Here is an 11,593-nt window from a genome sequence, read left to right as displayed (position 1 = left end):
ACAGAATAACTACAGCAGATTCATTGTATGCACTTGTTCAACTAAATAATGCATACGTAATAAGCACGGCAATGGCCAAGAAAGCAACATGAGCATATAATATAATGAACAGTTGGCCATTTTTGTAATCAGTTTATTGTCATTAAAATATGCAAAGCCATTTTCCTAAATATTCTAGAGGTAACTAGTAATATTAGTTATCACTGGTGAAAGGTTCATAACCGAATTACAAATGCACACATCTTATTTACAATACATCCAGATCTTTATTGCAAAGCATCGAACGGGATAAGAAAGGATTTCTTCATTTATTTTACAAAACGGGCCCAAATAATTTAAATATCAGCGTCGTGGAAAACAAATCCTCCAGAAGCCGGCAAGCGTTTCAGTCTTTTCCCCCAGAAGGATTAGCTTAAGCAGGAGCATGTCCAGGCCTTTCTACATGTAAAACACGTAGCATGTTGCTAACATCGGCTAGCAGCGCACACACCGTCGCTCACTCCTTCTTCGTACCCGAGACCTACAGAGAGACGACCTCCGGGAACCATAGCAACCGTAGAACAATAGCAAACAAAATTCTACAGCCTGATTCACCGAGCGGCCATCTTGGATCTAATCCCGCATCCGTCCGCCCGCCGGCCAGCGGTAGCACCAAGATGTCCGCCCGAGGTGTAAAAAAGGCAGTTGGGCGCTCAGCGGACGTCGGCGATGGGGATCGGGTATTCCAAGTCTGACTTCCTGTCGTCGGAGCAGCCGTCGGTGGCGAGCTCCGCCTCCACGGGGAAGGACAGGAAGAGGCTCTCGGCCTTCAGCTTCTTGGCGGGCGGCGTCTCCCCCGCGCCGAACATGGGGTCGGTGATCTTGAAGGTCATGGAGGGCATGTTCCTCAGACGGCGCTTGGCGTTCTTCTTCTCCTGCTTGTAGGCCATGTTCATGTTGGCCGTGACCTACGACACACACACACACACACACACACACACACGCACAGGCACACACACACAAACAAACACACAGAGACACAGAGAAGACACAGAGACACACACACACACACACAGAGACACACACACACAAAGAGACACAAAGACACACACAAAGAGACACAGAGACACAGAAAGACACACACACACACACAGAAGACACAGAGACACACACACACAGAAGGACACAGAGACACACGCACAGTCACACACACACACACACAGAAGGCCACACACAAACACAAAGACACACACACACACACACAGAAAGACACACCCACACCAACACACACACACACACACACACACACACACACACACACACACACACACACACACACACACACACACACACACACACACACACACACACACACACACACACACACACACACACGTCACTATCTTTGGCATTACCTCTTAACCTCATCAATAATTGTTAATAATAAACTTCTTTATCATGGTTCTATCATATCCTCAGTGAGACCGCGCGGCGGGATAAAGGAGGCATGTGGGCGCAGACACAACGACCTTGCTGATAACACAGGAGAGATATTAATCGATAGAACAATCACAGCCAACTTATCTGCAGCCTTCCGCGGCTGTCCTGAGAGAACACGGACAACTCTCTACCGAGCTCATCACATCCCCTTCCTGGCTGCAATGTGCACCAGATGAACTCACGTCTCACTGTGATGAGTCATGGGTTGAAATAGCGCCGCGCGAAGGAAGCGCTCAGACACGACCAATCGAGTGAGGATGACAGAGGGGGCAGATGGTGTGGTAGGAAGTACAGACACAACGCTAAAGGGCTGCTCATGGGCCCAGGTTCACGCAACGCAGTGAGGTGACGGACCCCTCTAAGGGCCGGACGTCCGCCTCCCAAAAATTGTAAGCGCTGTGATTGGTCAGCTCACTAAAACCCGACGCAGAACCATAAAGGTTCAGGACTGCGTCGAAGCGTCTGCGTGGTCGTTGCATTGTGGGAACGTGGGACCGTAATCAGCCCTTGGTATAAATGAGGGTCGTGGCACCATTTCCCCCCCCCCCCCCCCCCCCACCAAAATTGTACCGGGGGGGCGAAAATGTTACCGCCTACGTGATCCGAGTTTCGAAAATTCCAAACCTGCCTGGCAACTGATGATCGCGTCGAACGTTGCATGGCAACGGACGATCGCGTCGAACGATGTTGTCTATTATCTAAATTAAATTAACACAAGCTAGCTAGACTACGATACACTTTAAAGACTCAGTTTACTAGCTAAATTCAATTAAACAATTAAATACAATACAAATATAAACTACGATACCCTTTAAACACTCAGTTTACTAGCTAAATTAAATACCATACAAATATAAAGTAAAAACAAGTGTTATCTGTGTTATGTTATTTCGTCTTGACGAGCGCGAATATTTTTTGAAACCTCCCTGGCAACGGACAATCGCGGCGATCGATGACGTAATGCTTCGACGCGGATTACGATTTTCGCCCCCGGTACAATTTTGGTGCGACAGTGCCGGCCCTGGCTACGGTATAGATACACAGCGGGGTCCAGCTGGGCGCAGTACCATCTGCTTGATGCGGTCCTGCTGGGTCTGCATGATGTGCATGCAGCCCGAGGACTCTTCCTCCTGGGCGGGGAAGCCTTCCAGCTCGGGGTCCACGGGGCCCAGGACGCTGAGCTGAGGGGCCAACACACACACACACACACACACACACACACACACACACACACACACACAATCAATCAGCTGACATGTACGTGTGGGAGTGCAACATGATTGTTGGGAATACTTTGGTATGTGCAGTAATGCACATGACAGTGTAACAGATTATCTTGAACATGATAAATTGTAAATTAGTATCAAATTCTAATCTATTTCTATCATGGTATCAAGACAAATAATAACATTGGTATTGAAGAATATTATACAACTAATCCATTTCTGTCCATGCTTTTTGCTTGCATGTGTGTGTCTGTGCGTGTCCGTGTGTGTATATGTGCGTGCTTGTGTGAGTGCGTTGGTCTGTGCTTGCATGTGTGTGTGTGTGTACATACAGGTATCTGTGTTTGCATATATGTGTATGCGTGTCTGTGCTTGCGTGTGTGTGCATGCACGTCCATTTGTGTGTGTGTCTGTGTGTGTGTGTATGTGTGCGTGCGTGCGTGGGTGTATATTTGCGTACCTGTGTGCGTGTGTGTGTCTGCGCTTGCATGCGTGAGTATGCACGTCCGTGTGTGTGTGTGTGTGTGTGTGTGTGTGTGTGTGTGTGTGTGTGTGTGTGCGCGTGTGCGTGCATCCCGGCGGCCCCACCTCCAGCGGGACGTTGGCCTCCCGGTTGAACATCAGGGAGAAGGGGGAGAACTTGGTGGTGGGGTTGACGGAGGTGCGGAACAGGAAGGTGACGGGGTCCAGGAAATCCTCCCACTCCGTCTGCTTCTCCGCCACCATCCGGGCGATGGCCTCGTTCAGCAGCCCCCCCGTGGGGTCGTGCAGCGGGTTCATCTGTTGGGCCAGCGGGCTCACCTGCTGGGTGAGGTTCCAGCGCTCACGCAGCAGCTCCGCCACCTGGTGGCCACGCAGGGAACAGCAGAGCACCAAGGACACCGTTAAAGGCTGATTATGGTCCCACGTTCACTCAACGCAAGGGGTTTTACGGACCCCTTAGGTCCTTGCGGACCCCCCTTGCGGACCCTCCTTGCGTCCACCGCAAGGGTCTGACGTGCGCCTCCCAAAAATTGTAACCTTCCGTCGAGGCGACGCAGCAGCGAGGGCTGTGATTGGTCCACTTACCAAAACCCGACGCAGAACCAAAACCGGTTCAGGACTGTGTCGAAGCGTCTGCGTGGTCGTTGCGTTGCGTGAACGTGGGACCATAATCAGCCCTTTAGAGTGAGGTTATTCAGCTGATTGTATCCGTATATTATGAATTATTGGCTAGTTCTTATATAAATTACTTTCATAGCATTCCAATATTTAAACCTCTACAATCTCTCTCTAACGATGCCATGGGCTGCATGCAGAATCTCACCTCATTGCAGAAGTCGACGCTTTGTCTACAGACGATTGTTTTAGGAGCTCCAAACCTGGAATCAAACAACAGCAGATGGATCGTCAGGTTACATAAAAGGTTTTGTTTTAATTGGCTGTGGTCGGTCATTGGTCGGACGTCTTGAGCCTCAGCAGGGAATGCTTCTCACCTGTAGACGGATTTGGAGATGCACCGGGCCACAGAGGGGATGTCGGTCTTCTGAATGGGGAAGGCCTCCACCCACTTGCTGAAGTAGTCGATGAGTGTCAGAACGCTGGTGTTGCCTTGATGGGTCTCAGGGAACGGGCCTGGTCAACACACAGACAGGAACCACGTGAGATTTGTGGAAATAACAATTATTGGAATAGCTGGACTGATCGGAATGATTTTACATTTAAATTTAGCAGATACTTCAATCTAAACTGGCTTTTCTTCCAACCGTCTGAGGCAGAACGCCATCAACACGTCCCATCAATCATGATGGGAGAACTACAACAATCCTTAGTGCTGCACTGCCAAGGGTCTAACAACAGCTTCGTATAGAGTAGCCATCGGAACCAGAAGTAAAGGCTGCAGGTCCTGTTACTAGCAGTCAGGGGTCGGGAGGCAGTAGTGACACCTGGTCGTCAGCTCAAAGCCCTGACCCACCGATGATGTCGATGCCCACGATGTCCCAAGGCGCGTCCACCTTGATGGGCCGGACCGCCCGGGCCAGGTTCTTGTTCCTCTCGTTCTGCTGGCACGTGTCACAGACCTTAATCTAGGGTCAGGGGACAGCGCTTAGTGTCCACACCACTCAAGGCAATTCGTAAATCTGAGATGTAGTGGTTTCCGCATTATGCTGAGATGAAACGTTGTTCTGGAACTTGTAATTGTAATTTGTTGTGGAATTCTCATTCCTGTGGCCAACAATGTTTTGATGGTTCTCAACTTGTAAATCTCTTTTGATAAGAAAGTCTGATAAATTGGTAAATTGAAAATGATTGAGTAATGAATAAGTACGTTAGACGTACATATAGATATACATATAACCATTTAAATCGACATTCACATTTAGGGCATTAAGCTTTTTTTTTTTTTTTCACGCTTTCAACCAAAGCCAACTACAATAAGTACATTTTTCAGAAGAAAGAGACACAACAATAGATCGCTGTCGGTAGAAAGAAGGGCCAAGCGCTGACATTGGCTCAGTTAACCCCAGCCATGTAGTTACCCAGTCCACCACGTCCTTGACGATCCCCAGCCAGTAGTACTTGCTCTGGATCCGGTGGACGGTCTTCTTCTGGCCCAGGTGCTGACCGATGTCGTTGAAGTGGCAGTCCAGGAAGATCTGCCTCTTGGTCTCCGGCTCGATCACTACCTCCCGCTTCTCTTCCTTCTTCGGCCCCACATAGTACAGTCGCCCGTCTAGAAGAGGCATATAAACAGAACTTAATGAACATGACCAACACATCAATGATACGATAAGATATAAGATATGTTGAGGTTTACTTTATCTGCCAAAAGCATATTACACAGACAGGACTTACTCAACATGACCAACATATCAATGATATGATAAGATATGATAATATATGAGGAGGTTATCGCCCATCTGCTAGAAGCATATAACACATGACTTACTCAATAGGACCAACATATCAATTATGTTAAGATTTACTTTACTTAACAATCCCAGATAGGACAGTTCGGTTGTCTTTACAGAAAGCACAGGACAATAACATAAAATAAAAAATAGCGTTGCAAATTTTCCAACATCAGATAATAAATCCCATAATCGGACTCAATGACCAGATTATGCATCAGCCTTTTAGTCTTTTGTTTTGCTCCACATGCAAACCCCCCTACCTTCAATTGCGAATTTCTGTGCGTATCTCTTGAGGTTTTTTTTCCGTATGGGGTTCATGTTGTGGGGGTAGCAGCCGTCGGCCACCAGGGTGTAGATCTCCCCCAGTCGGGTGGAGGTGGACTCCACCACCTCCTCCTCGGCCACTTGGATCGACTCCACACTCAACATCACTGATCAGAGCCCGCCTCAACACAGTATATCAGATACACAAGGATATAGAGAACACGTGGACTAGGTTATAGTATAAATAAGACGGAAACAGACATGATAACAACACAATAACGAAAGCATCCATTCCTTATGCGGCTGCGTCGCACGGTTTAATAATCCCGGTCTAGAAAACACGCATAAATTCCCGTAACGTTTGGTTCCGCCTTGGATTATTTCTCCATTCAAAGGTGTTTAATTTATGAAAATATTTAAAAACGTGTTCAGAATAACGTTATTAACCTTAGATTACATTCAAATATCCTGTAAGGTGTCTGATCAAACGTCATTATTTGAGAAATTAGTGATTTCCCAACCGGACACAATAACGACGGGCTCACAACAAACACACAGGCTTCCGGGGGCGTGTCCTCTGATATTTCTCTTTCAGGGAAAGTTTCAACTTCATATTGTAATAAAATCACGCATACAGAAGTCATGGACGAGGGGGAACGGGAGAAGCAGTGTTTCTACACTTGTCGCTGTTACCTCACGGACAACATCTTCCTGGAGGACTACAGGCTCCACGTGAGATACGTGACTGAACAGCAGTTCAGGGCCGACCACCAGCAGGTGGGCTTCTGTCCTCCCACCTGAACACTGACATGCTGTGTGGGTCTCTGTCCTCCTACCCGAGCACTGACATGTTTTGGGGGTTTCCGTGGCGTCTACCTGAGCACTAACATGTTGTATGTATGTTATGTCTATGATTTGTGTGTAAGGATTAGTGATCGGGTGTGCTTTGTGTATTCCAGGTGCTCAGAAGTCGTGGTTGTTTAACAGATGAGCATTTTGACGAGGTTCTTCAAAAGGTACGGAGGATATCATTAATGTAACACCTTATTTATACCATAAGGGAAATGATTGGTTCAGCTGCAAAAACGCACAAAAAGAAAAGCACAGTAAGAATACAAATCTGAAAGACTATACAATACAAATATACACCTTTTATACACAATAACTTGTCGTTATTGTAACTAATCGTTTCTTTGGCTGTATGATGCTATCGTTATTGTGTAAGGTAAATTTGTGATAAATGAACGTTTCCTACGTTAATAATAAACATAACGTATACTAACTGCGTTCAATGTTCCCATTAGATCGCTCAGGAGGTTGAAAGACGTCAGAGTCTGAATACAGAGTCTGCTGAGAGAACCGCTGAGATACGACAGGTGTACCGGCCGCGCCATCCTCACCTCTACCACCTCCAGGTACGCCCGATACATAAGACACACCCTCCCTGAAGATAAGGACCAGCACGTCGTGACGCGACCCATCACCCAAACCCAGTGCTTTATTCAATTGTTTTATTGTTGATATTGTTGTGTATATATTGCTTTTGATTTGCTTTACTACGCAGTTGTCACTTGCCTTGTCCTAAGAATTTCACTGCCCAGTATGACCCTGTTTTGCACTGTACATTTTACAAATAAAAGACTTTGACACTTTGACACAAAGTCACTGTAATAAGACCGCTAACAACACGCTGTCCTAGGAGTCGTTCCTCGCCCCAGAGTTCCTACAGATCGTGGCGTATTGCCGGAGTTCTGGAGCCAATCAGGAAGGACTGCTTGGGATGCTTCAGTCGGAAGCCGGTGCGTTGGGAACGACACGGAGCAGATGTTCCGGCACGAATGTAAGAATAATAAAAGAAACGCCCAGAGTTGAACGGTGGTCTGTCCTCTCTGTTGAAGCTCCGCGCGTGTTTCGCCTCGCGGTGTTCACCAGGACCTTCTGCCAGGAGCTGGTGGAGGAGCTGGAGCACTTTGAACGCTCCCCGGCCCCCAAGGGGCGGCCCAACACCATGAACAATTACGGGGTGAGACGTCTTCCTCTTCGTGTTACATTAAGTCATTTGGTCTTTGAGAGGGTCGGTGAGGCCAAGTGAGGCTGAGAACAATCAAGGCGGTTTTGTTTGTGTGTATTGGTGGCGAGACTTTTTAGCTCACATTTACAGTTCACAAAAACAACGACGGTGGTCAACCACACAAGGCGACAGCCAGCTCGTCGGGAGCAGTCAGGGTGAGGTCGCGTCTCGCTCAGGGACACCTTTGGCGCTCAGCTAGGAGGAGCCGGGGATCGAACCAGCAACCTTGTGGTTACCAGCCGACCCGCTCTACCCCCTGAGCCACACGCCGCCCCATGGGGTGTCCTGTAACGTGGGGCTCCTCAAGTCCTTTGAGACTGGAACTCTAATGAGGGGCTGTAGTACTGATAAAAACAACCTCATTGTCTCCCCCTCCTGTTGTTACGCCCAGATGTTACTCAACGAACTGGGGTTCGACGGGGGCCTGACCACGCCCCTCCGCGAGCGCTACCTCGGACCAATCGCGTCGCTGCTCTACCCAGACTGCGGGGGGGGCTGTCTGGACAGCCACAAGGCCTTCGTGGTGAAGTACGACCTGAGGGAAGACCTGGACCTCAGCTATCATTATGACAACGCCGAGGTCACCCTCAACGTCTCGCTGGGGAAGGACTTCACGGGGGGAAACCTCTACTTTGGTGACATGAAAGATGTGCGAGTTATAGCTACATTGTGTGTTGCCCGTAGATTATCATGGGTGTGTGTGTGACGTGTTATTATTATAAGGCACAAAGAGGTTGTTTATTTTAGAGCAGCAGTCACCTCTATTGGGACGCATCCACGTCGACATAGAGTCTTCACTTTAACTCTATAGATTTCACTCAATTAACTAAATTGAAGCAAAAATGTCTGTCCTGCGTATTTATGCAAAGTGTCCCTATTGCAGTCTCCATGTTGGTTCATTGACTATTTGTGTCATTGAGCAAAGACTCTTATCCATCGATGTATACGTGTTTGTCTACTAGTCCTGATTGAGCAGGGAGGGGTTGGGCCATCTTTCTCGAGTATGCCCTCAGATAAATGGTGGCCATCTCTCTTGTGAACCCAGAACCTTTTCGCTGGGAATCACAGAGCCCTAACCAACCACTGGACAATCATCCCCCATACAATTAACACACCACGTCAAATACAAAGTCTGAATCTCTTTAGCACTACGTACATCAAAAGAGACCCATGTTAGCGTCTGACTCTCTCTCTCTCGCTCTCTCTCGCGCTCTCTCTCCCTCCCTATGTTTCTCCAACTCTCTCTCTCTCTCTCTCTCTCTCTCTCTCTCTCTCTCTCTCTCTCTCTCTCTCTCTCTCTCTCTCTCTCTCTCTCTCTCTCTCTCTCTCTCTCTCTCTCTCTCTCTCTCTCTCTCCCTCTCTCCCTGTCCTCCCTAGGTGCCTTTGGGCGACACAGAGTGCTCGGAGGTGGAGCACCGTGTGAGTGCGGGCCTGCTCCACCGGGGGCAGCAGATGCACGGCGCGCTGCCCATCGCGGCGGGCCAACGCTGGAGCCTCATCATCTGGATGAGGGCCTCACGCCAACGCAACCACCGCTGCCCCATGTGCAGCCAGACGCCCTCGCTGGTCCGGGGGGAGGGCTTCGCCGACGGATTCACGGACGGGGTCGGAGACGAGGAGGGAGCTCAGAACGCGTCCTGTGTGCTAACTTGATGCTATGTTAAGGGGATGGATGCTAACATGATGCTAGCATGATGTTAACGTCATGTGTTCTACACCATGCTATTCAAACGGGATACTAGCGTTGTTATTCTCATTGCAGAATGTTTACTGACAGAATGTGCCTGTATATGGAAGCCAAAAAAAACGTACAAATATCCGAATATGATTTTCCTTATATTTCTGAACTTCTCTTTAATTTATATGTATAATTATGTTTTATATTTTACACTGAGAAACCTTATATTAAATCTACAATATTTTTGTTAAACTACTGATGTGCTCGTAGCCTGACATGACGACCTGCCACTTTGTGATTCACACATGTAAATTCTAAGTGTACTTAAATACCATATTTTCCATAATCCTTCAATGGAAACCAAGAAACATATTTTTTCCTAACATGCGTATGAAGAAGCAAAAATACCCAAGCTTGTATGTTCTACTTTAAGGCTGTAAATGCATAATAATGGTTATTAATAAGCTGTGCTCAGTTCATATAGGCTCACATCTATATTAATAAATGGTCATGTAAATTACGTAAAAATGTATCTATTGAATAGCATTAGCATATAGGCTTTGGTACAAAAGACAAAACAAGTGTTCAGATTTAAAAGTGACGTTATTTTAATCATAAAACTTATTGCTACAAGAATATACTCTGGTTTTGTTGTTTTTGAAAATATAATACAGTTCGATTCAATATCGATCAATTTGGCAACATCAAACTTTGTGGTTGTTTCTTTGGTCTCCTGGGGGACAGTGAAATCCCTGTACAGCTTTAATAAATGGTTGGCCTCTCCCACACAGTATGGCAATACATCCCTGCAGAGGATTTTAATTATATAAATGTATTGAGATTTAATGTCAGAATTTGAGCCCACATTGTTCTCTTTAGTTTGGGGTTTAGTAATGATGTAAAGTTTGGTTAGGATTCACACACTGAGCGTGTTTTCACAGCTAACTATGTATAAATATAAACACATTTTACAGCGATACACACATAGCCTATTATCTTTCTTCAAGTACATATATTAAATGCTTTGGGAGACGGTTACAATATTTCCAAACACGCACGTAGAAAAACTCTACTGGTTAAAAAAACAGCGTCACGGAAGTGATCGCAACAGAAATGACGTTAATTGGCGAAATCACCAACGTTGACCTTCAATCAGTTGCTATGGGAACACAGCATGGTGCGGTGCGCTGCCCCCTGCAGGCGTAAGACAGTTCTGCAAGTCAACCGTTCAGAGCTCCACGCAAACAACGTGATACGGCTGGCTCTGGCGCCCCCTGCCGCCGGAGTTAGAGCGTGGTCTCGCTGCTTATGTCGCGCCGGTGAACCACGTGGTCGGACTCGGACTCGGACTCGTAGTCGGACTCCATCTCGATCTTGACGTGGGGGACGGGGCACGGCGGCAGCCCTCGGCCCGGCACCGCGGGCGACGTCGGGCAGGAGATCTTCAGATGCAAGGTGATGCTGGGGAACGTCAAGCTGTCATGTTATCACATGCTCCCCCTACTTAATGACATATAGATCTATGCATACAACTATGTAGAAAATACACAAATAAATAAGACTTATTCAGGATCTGCTAAATAACTGAATAGTAACGACTGAATGGCATATTGCATGAATATTTAACGCTTTGCAAGTAACCTCCTATGCAGGTCTACTTTTGGACAACAATGTTGATTTGAAGCGAGGAAAGTGAAGGCCCAGACAAGTTCAGAACCGAAGATACACAGACTAACGTTCAGGGATGGAGATGAAACACTGTATATCCAGAAACCATCTCTGGCTCAACACAATTTAATAGGAAAATGTCAATGCAAATTGCTGAGGAAGGGGAGGGAGGGAGGGAGGGAGGGATGGAGGGAGGGAGGGAGGGAGGGAGGGAGGGAGGGAGGGAGTGAGTGAGAAAGGTGGCAGGGGTGAGATAAAGAGAGAGATAGGAAGGAGGGAGGAGGAGGAGAGAGGGAGGAGGCAGGGGTGAGGG

General features: G+C 47.4%; 3 protein-coding genes across 5 annotated transcripts in view; 1 reads left to right on the top strand and 2 right to left on the bottom strand.

Annotated features, from left to right (window-relative positions):
* Positions 1–117: 117 nt before the first annotated feature.
* On the bottom strand, positions 118–6,210 carry zgc:113436 (uncharacterized protein LOC503528 homolog). Its single transcript, XM_060064205.1, has 8 exons — positions 5,860–6,210; positions 5,225–5,418; positions 4,660–4,771; positions 4,181–4,319; positions 4,012–4,066; positions 3,294–3,548; positions 2,547–2,660; positions 118–947 (listed from the first exon to the last, which is right to left on the bottom strand). The coding sequence occupies exons 1-8, from the start codon at positions 6,026–6,028 to the stop codon at positions 693–695; spliced, it is 1,293 nt and encodes a 430-aa protein (XP_059920188.1). The 5' UTR covers positions 6,029–6,210; the 3' UTR covers positions 118–692.
* Positions 6,211–6,395: 185 nt separating this feature from the next.
* On the top strand, positions 6,396–10,321 carry ogfod2 (2-oxoglutarate and iron-dependent oxygenase domain containing 2). 2 transcript variants are annotated; one of them, XM_060064207.1, is made up of 7 exons: positions 6,396–6,640; positions 6,823–6,879; positions 7,168–7,278; positions 7,563–7,662; positions 7,762–7,886; positions 8,326–8,583; positions 9,312–10,321. In XM_060064207.1, exons 1-7 carry the CDS (start codon positions 6,506–6,508, stop codon positions 9,585–9,587), a joined length of 1,062 nt encoding a protein of 353 aa, XP_059920190.1. In that variant the 5' UTR covers positions 6,396–6,505; the 3' UTR covers positions 9,588–10,321. The 2 variants fall into 2 exon arrangements, with proteins under 2 accessions (XP_059920190.1, XP_059920189.1); XM_060064206.1 differs by having other exon boundaries at positions 6,401–6,640; positions 7,563–7,886.
* slc4a5a (solute carrier family 4 member 5a) overlaps positions 10,197–11,593 on the bottom strand; it is a 34,279-nt gene continuing 32,882 nt past the window's right edge. For both annotated transcript variants that reach the window (XM_060064203.1, XM_060064204.1), the window contains one exon: positions 10,197–11,073. In XM_060064203.1, the coding sequence (XP_059920186.1) occupies positions 10,899–11,073 (175 nt within the window). In that variant the 3' untranslated portion in view covers positions 10,197–10,898. The remainder of the gene's footprint in view (positions 11,074–11,593) is intronic.

The sequence above is a fragment of the Gadus macrocephalus genome, chromosome 11 (genome assembly GCF_031168955.1).
Source record: "Gadus macrocephalus chromosome 11, ASM3116895v1".
NCBI lineage: Eukaryota > Metazoa > Chordata > Actinopteri > Gadiformes > Gadidae > Gadus > Gadus macrocephalus.
Note: the sequence above shows the minus strand (reverse complement) of the source record. Positions and strands in the feature narration are given on the sequence as shown.

Bases quoted from the DNA above. Each gene is read 5' to 3' on its own strand.
- zgc:113436 (XM_060064205.1), bottom strand. From the start codon at position 6,028: ATGTTGAGTGTGGAGTCGATCCAAGTGGCCGAGGAGGAGGTGGTGGAG. The intron at 4,772-5,224 runs GTAACTACATGG...CCCTGACCCTAG, and splicing joins TCAAGGACGTGGTGGACTGG to ATTAAGGTCTGTGACACGTG. The intron at 2,661-3,293 runs GTGGGGCCGCCG...TTGGCCCCTCAG, and splicing joins AGGCCAACGTCCCGCTGGAG to CTCAGCGTCCTGGGCCCCGT.
- ogfod2 (XM_060064206.1), top strand. From the start codon at position 6,506: ATGGACGAGGGGGAACGGGAGAAGCAGTGTTTCTACACTTGTCGCTGT. The intron at 6,641-6,822 runs GTGGGCTTCTGT...TGTGTATTCCAG, and splicing joins TCAGGGCCGACCACCAGCAG to GTGCTCAGAAGTCGTGGTTG. The intron at 7,887-8,325 runs GTGAGACGTCTT...TGTTACGCCCAG, and splicing joins ACACCATGAACAATTACGGG to ATGTTACTCAACGAACTGGG.